Raw genomic sequence first — 18,476 nt, 5'->3', positions numbered from 1 at the left:
ATATATATATATATATATATATCTGTCTCACTGTCTCTCTGTTTCTAAGATAGAAACAGAGAGACAGTGAGACAGAGATAGAGAAAGAGATAGACAGAGACAGAGAGATAAATAGGGAGAAAGAAGGAATTATTTGAGAGGATTAGGAAAGGAGAGAAGGTAATTTATGTGGATGGGTAAAGAGAAAGAGTTGAAAAGGTTTTGAAAGGCAGTGTCCATCACTGAATCATAGGCTATCAGAGCTGGTAAGTCCAACTCCATTTCATTTTATAGCTGAGAACTCTGAAACCCAGGTCAATTGGCTTGCCCAATATGAAAGAGTGACAACTCTGGGACTAGAACCCTGATGTCCTAATTCCTGATCCATTCTGTTACAGTATTTCACAGTCACCACACTATGTAAAATAAACAGTGACTAGGGAGCTTAAAGCCAACTAGACCTTGAGCCAGTATGAAAGGAAGATTCTGAATTTAGTAGGAAAGACTCTAACTCTATTTTTACATTAGATAAGCAGACAAAGGTTCCATCATGCCTTTTGCTAGTGAATCCGTGAAGAGAAAAAAAATTCAAGGCAGGGGCTATCAAGCGCTTTCATCTATTCTTTCTATCTATATTTGTGTGTGATAAACTGTGAATCAATAATGTATCTCATTATAATTAATTTTACTTTGTGGATGGCATAGAGAACCTAAGTTTAAGTTTCCATCACCATACCAGATTTCCCACCTTTTGTAACTCTCCAAAGGAAGTCATTGGCATTCTTTGTGTAGGGAACATTTGCTGACCTGTAATGCCTTGTTCCCAGAATGAAAACATAAAGCCACAGTTTGATGGCTTTCCAATATTTCTTGGGGGCCCCCCCTATGAGCATTAATTGCTTCACTGCTGTGTGGGAAAGCAATTTGTACATTAACAGCACAGCAATAAACAGCCATCATGTATTGGGAGATGAGGCGAGGAGAAAAGAGAGAAAATCTCTTCTTTGTATGGATGACATTAGCCATATTTTGGCTCATTTTGACAAAATATCAGACTTTCTTCCATTTCATATACAGCAGGATTTCTGATTTGGTTCAGAAATGAGTGATGTCTGTCCCCCGTCATTTTTTACCATATCTCTTGTATAGATGACAACATGAAGCAAAATATTTAAACTAAGACCCCATAGAATCTACTGTCTTTTTCATTCTACCTTTTTTGTTTGGCTATCCTGGCACAATCAAACAGAAAACTGGGATAGTGTGTCCAATCTGAATGCACAAAACAGCTGGAAAAAAATCAGATACTAACTAAGGACAATCAAATTCCCTTTTCAGCATTTGTATATTATAATCCAAGTAAGATTGTGCCCAAAAGAATCAAAATCCCAGGGATCTATTCTCTAGGCATCAACAAGAAGTCTATTAGATCCTCAGGGATCCTCAATTTTACATGGACTCTCTGTTCCCAAATCTCTGTTCTTTTTTAAAGTTCAGAAATGGATCATTAAGATTTTATAAGGTACATACACATTCATTACGACTACATAAAATATAACAACAACAAAATCTGATAATGGCACAGATGAAAAGGATTGGAAGGGGGAAAAGATATAACTAGTAATTTTTGCACCTAGGGTAGGCAGTACAAAATGTGCCCAGGATAAATGACTCAAAATATTTATTCAAATATTACTTTAAGATAAATTCAGCTGGAGTAGGGGTAGATAACCCACAATAGCCAGTGGGCAGAGACTCTGAGATACCTTGAAGCTAGAGGAAGGGAGAAACAGAGCAGGTCCAGGTGGGAAGGAGCTTACCTGGTGTGTGCCTTGCCAGGAGGAAGAAGGCACCATCTGGTAGCTTCCCATTTTAACTAATTATCTCATTAACCAGGATCTAAACTCAGTTTCTTTCTATGCTGCTGAAGAAGTACAAATACTGTTACCAGTGCTCTCTGAAAGGCAGAACCCATCAGTAAAAGCCTAGTTGCTCCACCCTAGTTATAGTTCTGAGAAGGAAACTCAGAACCAAATAAGAAGTTATTGCTATTACATAATAAAAGTTTAGACCCACAGGCATAATCCTTTTAGCAGACTATAATTTGGAATTTATAATTTTGTGATGCTTCCTTTTATTCCTTATTTTGTTTATTTGATTCTTAATGACTTGATGGTTATTAAGTTTGTAATAAAAGACTATTTGTAAAGAAAAAAGATTATGTTCACGGGCATGGTTCATTTCTTCTCCCTCTGCCACACAGAATGTGTTCATGACTCTTGGAGATGATCAGACCATTTCAATAAGTCTGTAGGATAAGAAAGTAACAAAACAAGTCCTCCTGAGGCAGGGAAAGACAATTTCAATGACATGCTTTTGCATACATGCAGATATACCTTAAGTTATGCCCACAGACATACATGGACATAAGCACCCAGAAAATACTTGGTGAATTTGTGGGTGACTGAATGACATCCACATAGCCATACCAATTTGGTGAAATATGCACTAAAAGATAACCTTCATGTCCAAATCCTACAGAATGGCTCCCTCTATAAAATGGGGTTATCAGACCTATAAGGAGAACTTTTAAGTATGGAAGATCAAGCAAGATGAATATGTGAGGGGGATGATAGTATCTATTGAAAGGTCTACTCTTTAACTTTCTCCTGCCATAAAATAGATCTCATGAGGTCTTTCATCCCTACACTGTCAATTTGAATCCTGCTGGCTTGGTCATTAAACAGGAAAGTAGGGAACCTCCTGGGTAAATGATAGAATGCAGAATAGAAAAGGGTCTTGGATTATCCTTCAAGAAACCTTATTTGACCGTGGGTCCTGCGTGTTTGAAACTTCTATCCAACCAAGCCAGAGTGACTCCAGAGAATAATGGGGATGGGTTCAGAGACTTTTCCTCTGATTTCTCCCTGCAGGATATGATGATCTTCGTGCTTGTGCTAACCCTGGAATCCCAGAGTATGGCTTTCGGATCCCCAGTGGAGGTGTTTTCTTCGAAGATTCTGTAGCCCGATTTCACTGCCAAGAGGGATACAAGCTTAAGGGCCCTCCAAGAAGACTGTGTATGAAACACCTGAATGGCTCCCTAGGCTGGATACCAACTGATACACCGGCGTGCCTACCAGAAGGTAAAAAGATAGGTTTGAATTTTTCCCATTGTGTTTGCTAAAGATTTTCTGGGTTATGCAAATCAGAATCCTGCAGTCTGGTGAATATTTCAATGGTTAAAAGCCTCATACACACTGACCAGCATATGATGGTGTCTGGTAAGAAGGAATGTCATGCCTTCTTTATCCCAATTATATAATTCTATTCATCATCACTTTTGTCAATTCTAAGACCGCATCCAGCTAACATTAGAGCTTTCTGTTACTAGGTTGCCAAATTCGTGGGCTTTTCCATTTTTCTCAAAGAGAAGCCTGGCAAAAAATATTGTTCAACTATTGTATATAAATGATCTTGAAGATATATATATATATATATTTCTCAGAGGATTAAATCAATTACTACTTATTCTTCCATGCCAGGAGTAATTCATTTAAAGGAAGAAAGGAATGTGGCAAGCAGAGACAGATAAGCAAGATATATATTTATTTCTAGTCATTATCCATAAACCTGTTGGAAGAAACAACCTTATTTTTGCTGCATGAGTACATATTTGGAGTTTTAGAAGTATATTTAGTTGAACTAATTAGGATGATAAAGAGTTGTTCATCTATCTCGGTGGACTGATTGAAGCAACCCTATGCTGATGAATCACAAACATTAATTTGGGCTTCAGGTTTCAAGGTGAGATAAAACTTTTATCTCTCCAAGTTCATTAGAAATCGGAATTTTGGCTTCTGACAAGTATTGATTTTATTTCTTTGGACAAAGCTTTTATCATCACAAGTCATAAAAATGTCCACAGAATTTAGTGTGTGTTTCCCCGGTGAAACCTTTTAAACAACATTTGTCCTGAGAAGAAAGAGTTGACAGCTTTTTTTTTTTTGTCTTGTTTCTAAGTTGAAGACAAGCATATATACTAGTGATATAGAAAACCAACAAAACATAGAATTCAAAAATTTTAAAGTAGGAAAAGGAATAAGCATTTATATAGCACCTACTATATGCTAAGCACTATGCCTAACACTTAACAAATATGATCTTATTAGATCCATACAACAGCCATGGCATGTAAGTGCTATTATTATTCCCATTTTACAGTTGAGGAAATTAAGGCAGACAGAAGTTAAGTGACTTGCCCAGGACCACAAAGTTCCTAAGTGCCTAAGGCAGGAATGGAACTCAGGTCTTCCTGTGCTCTATCCTTTGCATCAATCATATAGCATATTGTCTGGTCAAGTCTTATATTTCTCTCTCTCTCCCCCTCCCTCCCTCTCCTTTTCTCCTCATCTCCTCTCCTGTCCTGTCCTGTCCTGTCCTGTCCTGTCCTGTCCTGTCCTGTCCTCTTCTCTTCTCTTCTCTTCTCTTCTCTTCTCTTCTCTTCTCTTCTCTTCTCTTCTCTTCTCTTCTCTTCTCTTCTCTTCTCTTCTCTTCTCTTCTCTCTGTGTCTCTGTCTCTCTCCCTCCACCCCCATCCATCCCCTTTTGGTCACCTACATGGCTGCCATCCTATTTTAGACCCTTCTCAATTGCTGATCGTTTTTTGAAAAATCCAAAGTATTCGAAGTCAGATTTGAACTCCTCTGTCCAAACCTGGCCCTCTAGCCACTGAGCCACCTAGCTGCCCCAGACTCTCATCATTTGTTACCTCTACTGTTTCAGTAACCTTTTCATGAGTTCTCCTGCCTTAAGTCTCTCTCCTTTCCGATCCATCCTCCACATACATACCAAGTGAGATTGCTAAAGCAGAGATCTCACCCAATCACTCCCTTGCTTAAGCTCCAGTGATATTTTCCCTTATCTCTAGGGTAAAATATAAACTCTTTTACTTGTCATTTAAAATCCTTGTCAATAATATGGGAAAATGTTTTACATGATTGCACATGTAAAATCAATAATGAATTGCTTTCTGTCCCAGGGAGGGGGGCGGAGAGAAAGGGAGAGAAGGGGAGAATTTAGCTCAAATAAAAAAGGTTAAAAATTGTTTTTACATGTAATTAAGAAAAATATTATTAAAAATCTTTTAAAAATTAAAAAAAATCAAATCAAATCCGTGACAAGCTGGTGCCAGCTTTTTGGGTTTGGATTTGGGGAAGATGGGAGGAAGTACTTATGAGTATTTATTAAGAGCTCAATTGAAATTCACTGGTAAGACCAACCTAGAGTTTGACCCATTTCATAGGAGCCTATAACCAATAGTTGCATTAAGGTAAATTCAGCATGGCTTCCCAGAAAGGCCCCTGACCTACTAAGTCACTAGGAGAGAGAATGCAAATACTTGTGTTCAAAATAAATGACTTAGGGGGAAAAGTTAGAGCAGAGCAGGGTTTGGGGAAGGAAGATTCTCCATCTTTGGACCAATAGGACTTAGCAGTTCAACTATGGATTCTGTCCCACCAGACTGTACTTCCCACCTATTCTAAGACAATAGGATAGTATCAGGTCCAAACTGGCTTCAAGCAAGGCCAACATGCCCTTTCTAATCAACACAAATCTCAAGGACCAGACAGATATGGGAACCAGCTTATATGCTAAGTGGGACATTGACCTCTATGAAATTCACTATTGTCCTAACCATGGACAGCACATCATTATAATCATAATGATGATAATAATAGCAGCCTCCAGTTGTACACCACTTATTATGTGCCAGACTTAGTGCAAAACATTTAACACTGATCTCATTTATTCCTTAAAACAATACTAAGAGGTTTATAAAATTTATGTTCTAGTGTGCATGAATTACCCGGGGTATGTTGTCTGTGATCAGTCTATGTTTTATGTTCTATGATTCCATAATATGTCTGTCTCTTGTTTGTCTGTGATCACAATGGGAGGGTTACATTAATATGTAAGGGAAAAATAAACCTCTTTTTCTCTTTTTCATTCGTTCCAGAAGAATGAGGGAGGCAGACAGAGGCCGTTTGGGAAATTCAGGAAACAATATTTTTTATGGATTTCTGAATCTCTTAAACTCTAAGATAATTTAATTGGTTAAAAGAAATCTTATTCTATGCTCTCATTAAGACAAGAGTCAAATAAACTCATCTATCAAAAAGTTCTCCTTCCATTTCTCACTGGCCATGAGAAAGGGAACGTAGAAATCTAAAAGACAGAAAAAGAGAGAAATTGATCTTACCATTGAATTCTATCAGCAGGTTAAATATATATATATATATATATATATATATATATTCTGACTCTCTGTGTCCCCATTTAGAGTTTTCTTGGCAAAGATACTGAAGTGGTTTGCCATTTCTTTCTCCATCCCATTTTACAGATGAGAAAACTGAGGCAAACAGGGTGAAGTGACTTGCCCAGGGTCACACAACTAATAAGTGTCTTAGACCCAATATTAACCCAATTTTAAGTCTTCCTGCCCCCAGACTCAGCACTCTATCCATTGTGTCTCTTTGCTGCCCCTAGCTTTTCACTGTGAAGTGAAAACCCATTAAGGAGAAGGTCAGTGATTGGAGTGGCTGTCCCTGGCTTCCAGACGGTTAGTTCATTAAGGTTTTCTTCTCCAATCTGCATCAGGAATAAGTCCATACCATGTTTCCTTACAACCACTCAGAAACCAGGGAGCCCAGATTTGAAGTAGAATCTAAAACTGAATCCTTAATAAAAGGGAAAGTCCAACAGCTTATTTTGTTAACAAATTTCTAACCATAAACCCGTGTGTATGTATGTGTGTGTATATATATATACCATATATACATATATATGGGCATATATATTTGTATAGTTGTCCCTGTTAAAGACTTGGAAGGGTAGGGGTGAAATAGGTGCTTGTCTGAACAGTTCTTTTTCCAATCAAGTTCTACCAACTTTACCATGACCCACAAACCCTGCTCTCTAAGCACACCTATACTGTTCATATTAATGATTAATGATTCTGTGGCAAAATAAGCCAGCCAGGCAGGGTGGCGCATTTCCTTTAAACTTAGCTCTTAGAGGAGGTGCAGACTGTTGAATCTCTTGAGTTATGGAATTCTGAGCTGCCCTAGACTAAAGCCATTTGGGTCCACACTAATTCTGGCAGCAATATATTAAGATTCTCAGTCAGTAGAGGTTGAGGGTGGGAAGGATGAGAAGAGATCTTCAGGTTGGCTAAGGAAGAGTAACCAATCGAGGTCAGATCAAAACTCCTAGAACTAGCAACAGTGAGGTCAGGGTGCCCTCCTAGTCAGAGCAAGAAACTATTGTTCCTCTCTGGTTTGGAGATGTCCTGAGTGCTTAGAATAGAATGCCACTAAGAAGGCATTGTCTATGAGTTCAATATGTTTTATATATGTATATGTATATGTATATGTACATGTACATATGTAGGTATATAGTGATGTGAGGTGAAGTTCCTTCCCCTCTTTTGGTCAGGAAAAAAGGAATGGAAAAGGCCATAGGTAATATGGAGGTCTGGTAGATGCGTGCAATGGCCAGCGATTACCATCTTTCATAGTATCATCAACTTTGGGACCCAGCAAAAGTCCCTTCTCAAGGGCATTGAAGGCCACAGAGTTGACCACATTCTCATTTGAGAATTTGGCCAGATAGATGTCATAGTGCCATTCCCAAACATAGCCACATCCATCTGCTGCATCACTGACAAAATATTCCAGCTAACTTGAAGGAAAATGAAAAAAAATCTGAATGGCTAGGGCTGTAGGTCCCATGTGGTCCCATAGGATATTATTCACATTTTTAATAGTCTTAAGGCCAGTCACATGCAAGTCAGGAATAGGTGATGGCTTCATTAGGGTCTGAAAGCACTGAACCCCTGAACCACAAGTGGCTGCTGACATATAGGCTCCTGTAGCTGGCTTGATTTCATCAATCAGCAATTTTTCTAAAATTCAGGTCTGATCATGTCAAATCCTTACTCAAGATCCAATGTCTGCCTATTATCTCCTGGATCAAATACAAATGCCTTGGGGGTAGCACAGAGACAGGAGGTCCTGGATTTAGATGTGACCTCAGACACTTCCCACCTGTGTGACCCTGGACAAGTCATTTAACCCCCATTGCCTAGCCCTTACCACTCTTCTGCCTTGGCACCAATACTCAGTAGTGATTCTAAGAAGGAAGGGAAGGTTATATATCTATATATCTATATAGATATAGATATAGAGAGATAGAGATAGAAATAGAGAGAGATATAGATATATAAATAAATTAATAAATATAAACAATAATAAAATATATTAAATTAACAATTAGCATTATTATAATAGCTTTTATGTATGTATATAAAACCCTTTGTTTCCTGTTTATTCTAGTCCTCTTATTCTCTTTCATACGAGAAATCCTATAATCCAGCAATACCAGCTTGCTCACTATGGCATCCCATCTTCCATCTCTATCTTTTGCTTTGGCTGTCTTTTGTGCCTGGAATTCCCTGCCTCCTGGGTGCCTTAGCCTCCTTCAAAACTCTATTTAAACCTACCTTCCACAGATCTTCACTACCCCATTTCTAATGCCATCCCTCTGAGATTAGCCTCACTTACACTGAATATATTGTGTGTGTGAATGTGGACCCCATGAGGGAAGGGACTGTGCATTTGCCTTTCATTGTCTTGCCAGCTCTTAGTATAATGCCTGCCTGGAGTGAGCATTTACTAAATGTTAGTGGCCTGAGCCAGCATCCAAACTTGTCCTATGTTGGGTTTTGTTTTTTTTCACCCTTGTGAGAAGAGAGCCAAGATGCCCAAGCTAATGAAAGCAGTCTCTCCCTCCTGTACTGGCAGCAATGCAATGATCCAGGACAATTCTGAGGGATTTAGGGAAAAAGAACGCTACCCACATTCAGAGGAAGAACTACAGGAGTGGAAACACAGAAGAAAAGCAACTGCTTGAACACATGGGTTGATGCAGACATGATTGGGGATGTAGACTCGAAATGACCACACCAATGCAACTATCAATAATATGTAAATAAGTCTTGATTGATCACACATGTTAAAACCAGTGGAAATGCACATTGGATATGGGGGAGGGAAGGGGGTGAAGGGGAAAATAAAAACATGAATCATGTAACCATGGAAAATGTTTCTAAAAAAATAAAATATTAAATACAAAAAAGGGGAAAAAAAGGCAACAGAAAAGGGGTAGTTAGGTAGCACAATGGCTAGAGAGCCAGTCCTGGAGAAGGGGGGGGGGTCCTGTGTTCAAGTCTGATTTTTAGACACTTTCTAGCTGTGTGACCTGAACAAGTCACTTAACCCTAACTGCCTAGACCTTATTGCTCTTCTGCCTTAGAACCAATACTTAGTGCTCAATCTAAGATGGAAGGTAAGAGTTTTGTTTCGTTTTGTTTTACAAAGGCAATAGGATATAGGGAGGAGCTCTCTGACAGCAATAGCTATGAGATGCTGGATGGACGTGGGGGAATCCCCTTTCCTGGAAATTCTTGGAACAGAAGCAATTCCCTATCCGACATTATGAATTGGCTTAGGGGTAGCCTTGGCTGGAGGCTCTATTTGGTAGGGAGAACCCCATATTTGGAGTTAGAGGGCCTGGCTTTGAATTTCTATCCGCTGCTTACTACCTCTGTGACCTGGGCAAATTACAGGTATCCCTTCCACATCCTGGGGGGTGAGGAGGTCCATATTCCCTGCATCTGGAAAATCTGCATAATTTTTTTTTTTACCTTCCCTATGTACCAGATTAGAAGTCTGATTTTTTTCCTTTTATGGTTGTTTTATGTAACAGGTAATATATATACTGGTATATACATTTTATGCATTTCTGAGTTACTAAATTTTTCGAGATAGCTCTACATTTCTAGTCTTTACGTGTTGTCTGCTGGTTCTCACGTTCTTTTCACCAACTTTAACTTTTTACTTATTTTAACTTGAAAAAAGAAATTGTGCACATTTATGGTATTAAAACATAAAATGTGTTAACAATTTATAATACCTCAAAATATATATATATAAAACACATTTCTGAGTGTCAAAAAAAAAAGAGAGCTTGGGAAGACTCTTGACGATTCAGCGTGCTGTTCTAGTTGAATTGGGAAAACTGGGCAAAGCTACAGTTGTTGGAACTGTGTGAAAGTCAGTCCAAGTCATTGTTAGAGATTTTTTTGCAGGCAGTTAGGTGATATAGTGGATAGAATGTGGGAACTGGGATTAGGAAGATGCAAATTCAAATCTTGCTTTAGATATGGACTAGCTGTGTGTGGCTATGGGTAAGGCATACATTGGCTCCCAGCCTCAGTTTTTGCATCTGTAAAATGGGGATAATAGTGATAATATTTTCCTCACAAGTTGTGAGGATCAAATGGGTTAGCATGTGTATCATGCTTTGCATGATAAAATGCTATATGAATACTAGATATTATTAGTATCACTATTACTCATTGTTATTATTACTGTGCCATCCTTGATGTAGGAAGAAAATAGGTGTCCTGGGTGTGAGAAGCTGAGGCAAAGGACCTTCGGTTGCATTACAAGCAATATGCCAGTGAGCCAAGGCACCATCTTGGAATCTTCCCTCCCTGAAAGTTTACAACTAAATTCACTGGGGAAATTTTCTCCATCAGAATTGTCTCTCCAATATAATAATGATAATTTAAGGGGAAATAATATTCAATTTGCAAGCAAATTTTCTAGAATGCAATCTGTAAAATAAAAAGCATCTATACAAAGAATAAATTAAACAAACTGAAATAAAGTCAACTTATGATTTATTTTTACTCTGAACAAATGACAAGACTGAGCAAAAGCAATTCTGTTTCTAGAAGAGACCAATTTTTAATTAATGTTGTTAAAAGGATTTGCTTGCTTAACTACACTTTGATACAGCTAAGAAACAAAATCCATACCAGGTATTATGCTAGTAGTTACACTGGTTAAACACCAGTTGTTGGTTTGGTTTTTTTTTTTTTTAAATTAGAAACTAAATAATTGAGCAGAGCTCCTGTGCAGGGTCGTAGTGTTAATTAGGTTTAGCAGATACTCTAACGCACACTTTTCCCTTAGTTTGAATTCTTCTTCATGGAAGTATATTGTTATTTTTATTTTTTAAAGCAGGTCCTTCTTGGAGCAGCCTGAGTTCCTGCCTTTTTGTGGGTTGATGGCTAGAGGCACTATGGGTGGAAGCAACTTGCTTCTTACTCAACATCCCAATTTGTTTTCTTCTGTCCCTATGGATCTCAGTAGAGTATTCCAAAATTAAGAGAAAAGAATAAGAAAGGGGAAAAGAGTGAAATTGTAGACTTTGAAATTTTTATGAAACAGGATTTTAATATTTGAGGGCTCTCAGCCCAGCTCTTTATCAAAAGGTAAAAAACCTTTTCTTTTGGCCACTTTTATTTTCTAAAGTTTATTGATGCTTTTAAAAATGAAAAATTTTCACTTTTACTCCCTATTTAGGCCTGTATCTCCCTCTCTATCCCTTATATAGTCAACTTTTCTTTGTAACAAATATTAAAAAAACAAAAAAATCAAAACAATTCAGTCAAATTACCCAGCACATGGACTGAGCATGACTGTATATGCCCTGGACATTTACTTCAACAATGAAAAGCCAAACTTAGTACATATGATTATAACTATATATAATATTTATGTAATAATTTCATGTATTATGTATAATAATATTATTTAAAATATAATTATATGATAGAAAATAAATTNGTTTGATGGCATGATCACAACTTCTGGCCTTTAAACCATTTAAAAATGTTTATTTGTTTTTTACTTTTGTTCTTTTGTTTAATTTTTAGTTATTTCTTATATGTAGCAATTTAAATCTCATTTTCTTATCCATTCTATGATTATTTTTCATTATATTGAATTGATTAATTGAGTCACATTTAAAGTTAAAATTGTTAGATTTGTGGAGTTTCCCTCATTAATTTCTTTGTACCAATTTTATATTCTTTCTCTTAAGTCAGTACTTTCTTTGAGTTAAAAAAATTTTTAGGCTACTTTGGGGCATAAACACCAAATTTTCTATTCCCGTAGATTTTTTCCTACTGTCATGATATTACTGTTCATCTTTCCTATCAAAAATTCCTTGAATTTTGCTACCTTATAATTTATTTTACTTCTGAGAACATTTTCTTTTAAAAAATAGTAAGCATGAAAGAATTGTTCTATTGCCTAATTTTTTCTTGGCATCATGCTTAACTTCTTTGTGTTTCTCTTGCTTAGGATATCTAAAAATCGAAGATTATGTTCACTTTTCTGGTTTGCTGTTTTGTTTTGCAGGGAGGTCTTAAAAGATTCATTTTTTTTTCATTTAAGGTTAGGTGATTATGTGTTGTAATTTGTGTTTTTTTGCTTTTTCAAACACATTATTATATTTTTTCTTTTTTGATTCCATGTGGTTGCTGAGCAGTCCTGAGTTATTTGAACTGATATGAAGTCCTTTCTCCTAGATACTTGTAAGATGTATTATTTCATATTAATATAATGAATTTTAACCATTACATATCTTGGAGTTTCAATCATAGGGTTTTTTTTTATCAGGTAGTGATCTATGGATTTGCTTTATTAGTATTTTATTGTCTGTATTCTAAAATCTTGGACAGTTTTGTTGTTTTATTTTCTACAGGATAGTATTAAAGTTTCTTTTTATATAGAATATTCTTTTGGGAAGGCTTCGATCCTTACTATTTTTCTCTAAGTGTCTTGTTTTATATTTTTGGTCATTTTTGTTTATGCAGTTCTTTTCACTTATCTTTTGCTTCTTTCTGTCAAATTTCCTTCCATTTTGGTTTTTAATTTTTAAATAAATCATTCTCACTTTTATGGCCTCTTTTTCTTTGAAGAAATTCTCTGTCATAAGTTCTATTCATATCATTTGCTATCTTTAATTCCTCATTGAGGACTTTCACTTCTAAACTTATTTTCATCCTCCATGCAGTGTATCCTCACATTTGGTGATGTAGGGAGACCTAACTGACTCCCTTTTTGGAATAATTTCTGAGGGCAAAGACTGACCTCAGCTGGGTTTAGAGTCCTCTTTCTCTCATATATAGACTTCCCTAGAAATACACCTTTAGTCACTCTGCACTGCCATTTTCTCCCTATGCTGCCACCCACTGTTATGCCTTTTTTTCCTTCCCAAAGCTGGACAGAATCAATATTTTCTTCATCTTATACCGTGTTGGTTGTTCATACTATGTTATTGCCATTAAGGCACCTCTTCAATCAAGTCCTGAAAAACAAGCTTATGAGGGTAATTGTTCTTCTGTCTGGGGTGGGTCCAGAGTGGGGAAACTGAGTGAGAGCTCCAAGTATCTCAGCTATCCTTTATCATTACATGAAGATTGCTTTGTGAAATGTTTCCATTTTTTTTGTGAATTCAGCCTTAATTGCCTATTGCCGTTTTTTTAAGGTTTTTAAGATGGAGAACTTTGAAAAAATAAAATAAAATGAAACCAACCTATTGTAGCATCTTGCCAAACACATGATACCCAATGCCTTTTATTTTTAACACTATAATCATTCCCTATATACCTCCTCCCATAAACCCCTTCATTATAACCCCAAAAGTTGTACCTATGTAACTAGATGCAATTATGATACCTCCCTCCAGTCCATTCCCTACATTCTCAATACAACAAGCAGGAGTTAACCATGCAGTCCAGGACCATGGAAAAGAATAAAGCTAAATGTCCAAGGTGGGGATTAAACCAATGAACCTCATTAACATTATATTATACACAACCCAAGCAAATTAGTCCAGATACCTCTAAATATAGACTTTCTTTACCCAAAGTGAATAAAAATATGGGCTCTAATCTTTGGAAATACTTATAGAGGTTGACTAGTAATTCATACAGTGTGTAGGAGATGGGGTTAAAGGTGTGTGTGTGTGTGTGTGTGTGTGTGTATGCTCACATGTGTGTGTAAATAATTGACTGCCAGCTTGATTTAATAACTAATATAGGGGGCAGCTGGGCGTTTCAGTGGATTGAGCCAGGGTCAGAGATGGGAGGTCCTAGGTTCAAATCTGGCCTCAGACACTTCCTGGCTGTGTGACCCTGGGCAAGTCACTTAATCTCCATTGCCTAGCCATTACTGCTCTTCTGCCTTAGAACCAATACACAGTATTGATTCTAAGATGGAAGATAAAAGTTTAAAAAATTAAAAAAAAACTAATATAAATTTCTACTGTGCCCCAACAAACATCATGTCAAAATAATGGTATAATACCTCAAGGGTAATGTTGAGGCTTGCTAATTACTGAAGACATAATTTAAATGGTCTAACTATGCTTAAGAGGGAGCATAGCACAGCGGATAGAGGACTGGAAAGACCTGAGTTCTAAACCTATCTCTGGCACATACTAGTTCAGTGACCATTCTCACCAAGGTATAGCTTTCTTTGGGGCCACAAAGGGGCCTAGGATGAAGATGAATGGGATAATGAATGGGCTTAGAGCTTCCTGGGAGAAAGGAACCATGAGAATGTAAGGCCTAGTATAGTGTTATAAATATTTTCTTTAAATGATTCAGCTTGATTCATTAACTAAAACTGTCAGTTAAAAAAATCTTTATTCATTAACACTGTGGCATGGGAGTGCTTTTCAAAGATAGAATGTCATATGCCTTTTTATACTTATTTATAAATTAAGGTGAACTGCCTCTCAGTTCAGAGTGTTCACCAAAGAGACAGAAGTTTGGGAAAAAAATGTTTTATTTAGAACCTTTTTCTTTCTATATGCATTTTCTTTTGCCCAAAGTGTGTTTCCTTACTGCCTTTGATGTAAGTTGACAGAAGAAATAGCCTATGTCCAGAAGGGCAATCATTTATGAGGCTTTCCCTGGAGGCAGTGAGGTAGCACAGTGGATAAAGAACCAGGCCTGAAGTTAGGAGAACCTGGGTTCAAATCTAGCCTTAGATACTTCCTAGCTATGTGACTCTGGGCAAATCATTTAACCTCCATTGCCTAGCCCTTACTGTTTTTCTATCTTAGAATGGATTAGTATCCATAGTAAGGCAGAAGAACAGTAAGGGCTAGGCAATGGGGATTAAGGATTTATTTTGTATCCATTCTAAGATACAAGGTAGGAGTTAAAAAAAACTTCCCTAAGATTTCCTTTTTCATATGTTGTGACTAATCTCTTATTTTCACCAAAATAGAGAGGAGCAGGTTGGTGCCTTCTTCCTTCATCTGGGCCAAAGTCTTTTTTCATTGAAATGTGGGCCTTAATTTATTCCTCTCCAAAAGGAGAGGCTTGAACTAGAAGCCCCTTAAGGTTCTTTCCATCTCTAAATTCTGCAGGGACAGGGTTCTTAGAAGAACCATCTCAGATTCCCTCTTTTGTACTGCATCTGTGTATGCTTATGATCATCTAGTTCTTTTTTTTTTTTAACCTTTACCTTCCATCATAGAATCAATACTGTGTATTGGGTCCAAGGCAGAACAGAGGTAAAGGCTAGGCAATGGGGGTTAAGTGACTTGCTCAGGGTCAATTAGCTAGGAAATGTCAGAGGCCAGATTTGAACCCAGGATATCTTATCTCTGAGCCACTTAGCTGCTCCTGTCATCCAGTTGCCCTTACATGGTAAGGACTTGAAAAATCTAGGCAAATGAGAGTAAGATCATATCACAGATTAGGAAGAACGGGCTGTAGAAACATAGACAGAGCTAGAAGGAGCATAGGATCATTCTTCCTGACCCTCTCATTTCACAGAAGAGGAAACCGAGGCCAGAGAAATTAAGTAAATCACCCACAGCCACATAGCCAGAAAATAGCCGAGTAGAATCTGATTCCAGGTTCCCTAACTGGCAAATCCAGCAACATTTCAACCAAAGATAAGTGACAGAAACAACCATGCATCTTGGTTGCTGTACACACACACACAGGATGCTCCTCCTGATGCTGTTCTGTTTCAAATGGCATCATGTCTGTCACCTGGTTTAAAACCTGTGGGTTCTTTCATAATTGAGGAGAGTTAAACCAAACAACAGTGATACCTGGTTTTCTTTTCCAAGAACATTGCGAGTCCTGTCTTCTGCTATTCCTTTTTGGGGCTAAAAGGATTATGAAGCGTCAGTGAGCTGTCTGAGCTTCAGCAAAAGGAAGCAAGTAGAAAGACATGCACAGAGCTTTGAGTCTGATTGTATAAAGGTCACAAAATGATCATTAGGTGCTCTGAACACCAAGCTGGTTGTAGAGATTCCCCAGAAAGTATTTTTTCACAAGCGACCAACCGAGACTACACAGAATTAGGTTGGCAGCTTATGAAAAATGCAGTGCTACTCCCACAGGTCTCCTGCCAACCCCACTGCAAATTAAATTCATTTTTCCTCATGCCAGTGTTCTGTGGCATTGAGAGTGGATCGAAAGCTTCACCAGACCAAAGGAACAGGGAATCAAGATGCTTATGATTTCATATTACCTATTTAGATGACCTCTGGGGCCCAGCACTGACTTTACATAAGGGTGAAGGCTTCCTGCCCAGAGGAACCTCCCAAAACTGGTCCTTCGAACTGTTCCTCAACAGATATTCTGGGCATATATGGAAAGAATGAATATAATAGTAATAACAATAATAGCATTTATACAGCTCTTTAAGGTTTGCAAAGTGCTTTGCCCCTGTCATATCATATGATCATCACAATAACTCTGAGATGCAGGTGCTATCATTATCCCCATTTTACAGATGAGGAAACTAAGCCCGAGAGGCTAAATGGAAGGATCAGAGACCTAGAAAATCTACAGATTTGGGAACAACTTGAATGGTTTGGCTGCCACCTTTAACCTAGTCATATACAAAGCAGAGGGCTACAATTCTCTGTGGCCAGTCACTCAGTGGTATTTCATGGCAAGGAAACAAGGACCAGTTACTGCACATCAATCAGGGATAAGTGCAGTGTTTTTTAGTTTTTTTTTTTTTTTCTTATAGGAGTAGCTCTTAGGTTACAAAGTACAACACCGAGTTTCTTTGAGTCAAATCAATAAGCATTTATTAAATGCTTATTAAGTACCAGGCATCGTGCTAAGCACTGAGGATACAAAGGAAATGTGTGTGTGTGTGTGTGTACCCACATATATGCGCACACATGCACACACATTCCCTTCTCTCAAGGAACTCATAGTCAAATGAGGGAGAAAATGTGCAAGCAACTCATATTGTTGAAAAGGAGGAACTGATTTCCAGAAGGAATCTCAAACTTGGTATATTTGCTATCTTCTCAGTACCTCAGGCAATTCTCTAAGACAATTAGGTGCAGAACAGGTGTAGTTTTTCATTGGTTGGGGAAGGTTTCCAGAATAGCTATTTCTTTCGCTAATGGAATCACAATTCTTGACCATAAAAAGAAGAAGAAAAAGAAGAAATGATGTCTTCTAGAGCAAAGTCCTTTGAACTGAGCATCCTTACTCAAATAACCTCTCCTAAAGGATTCATTGCCCTCTGCAAACCTCCATAGTCAACGATTAAGGATTTTAAAATCCTAGGCATTTGGATATGACAGCTTAAATTTCAAATATGCCTCTATAAGGTAGCAAAAATTACACTGAACTTGGAGTCCAAAGCCCTGTTTCTAAAATTCTGTGTTTACTCCTTACTGGCTGTGTGTCCTCGGACACATTACTTGACTTCTCCTTAGTTTCAGCTTTCTCAATTTTAAAATAGGAACAATACCCACTTAACTATTATCAACTCTGCTTCAGAGATTACTGTGAAGATCAAATGAGAAAAATATGTGAAAAAGCTTTATAAACTAAGAAGTGCTATAGAAGTAATGAGGGTATCATCATAAACGTCTTCAACACGATCTCCCCTCATTCTCTGGAACTTTGTCTCTTTTGTTGCCTTCTACATGGTATTATTTGTTATTTTTAGCTTTTACATAGCCTCTTCTACAATGACAGGTCATAGGATTTTCTATACTAGAAGATGGAAACATACTTAAGTTCTTAATAATATTGGTTAAGTACAACTGGGTCAATCCGCAGACTGTAGACTATATTTTTGAATAGATGCAGAGTTCCTATACCAAAAGACTATTCCATTATGCATGGAGGGTTTTTTTTTGCATCTGTTTGAGTGCATATATGCATATCTTATGGGAAGTTAAAGCTAATAATAGCTCACATTTATATAGTACTATGTAGCACTTTAAGATTTACTAAATACTTTCCTCATAACAACTCCATGAGGGAGATAGTACATGCATAATTATGCCAAATTTACAGATAAAGAAACTGATGCTCTAGTGGTGGGAACGGAAGTCAGAGTATAAGGGGCTTACAAGAGCAACTTAGCCAACATCATATAATTAGTATGTGATATAACCAGGAAGGAAAGAGGGAAAAAAGGGAGGGAAGGAAGGAAGAAAGAAGGAAGGAAGGAAGGAAGGAAGGAAGGAAGGAAGGAAGGAAGGAAGGAAGGAAGGAAGAAAGAAGGAAAG

The 18,476-nt window shown here is 37.5% G+C and overlaps 1 protein-coding gene across 2 annotated transcripts in view; it reads left to right on the top strand.

Annotated features, from left to right (window-relative positions):
• The window catches only part of SUSD4 (sushi domain containing 4), a 244,160-nt gene that overhangs the window by 111,558 nt on the left and 114,126 nt on the right, over positions 1-18,476 (top strand). For both annotated transcript variants that reach the window (XM_044674034.1, XM_044674035.1), the window contains exon 2: positions 2,913-3,125. In XM_044674034.1, coding sequence (XP_044529969.1) covers positions 2,913-3,125 — 213 coding nt within the window. The remainder of the gene's footprint in view (positions 1-2,912; positions 3,126-18,476) is intronic.

Source organism: Gracilinanus agilis, chromosome 4 (assembly GCF_016433145.1).
Source record: "Gracilinanus agilis isolate LMUSP501 chromosome 4, AgileGrace, whole genome shotgun sequence".
Taxonomy (NCBI): domain Eukaryota; kingdom Metazoa; phylum Chordata; class Mammalia; order Didelphimorphia; family Didelphidae; genus Gracilinanus; species Gracilinanus agilis.
Note: the sequence above shows the minus strand (reverse complement) of the source record. Positions and strands in the feature narration are given on the sequence as shown.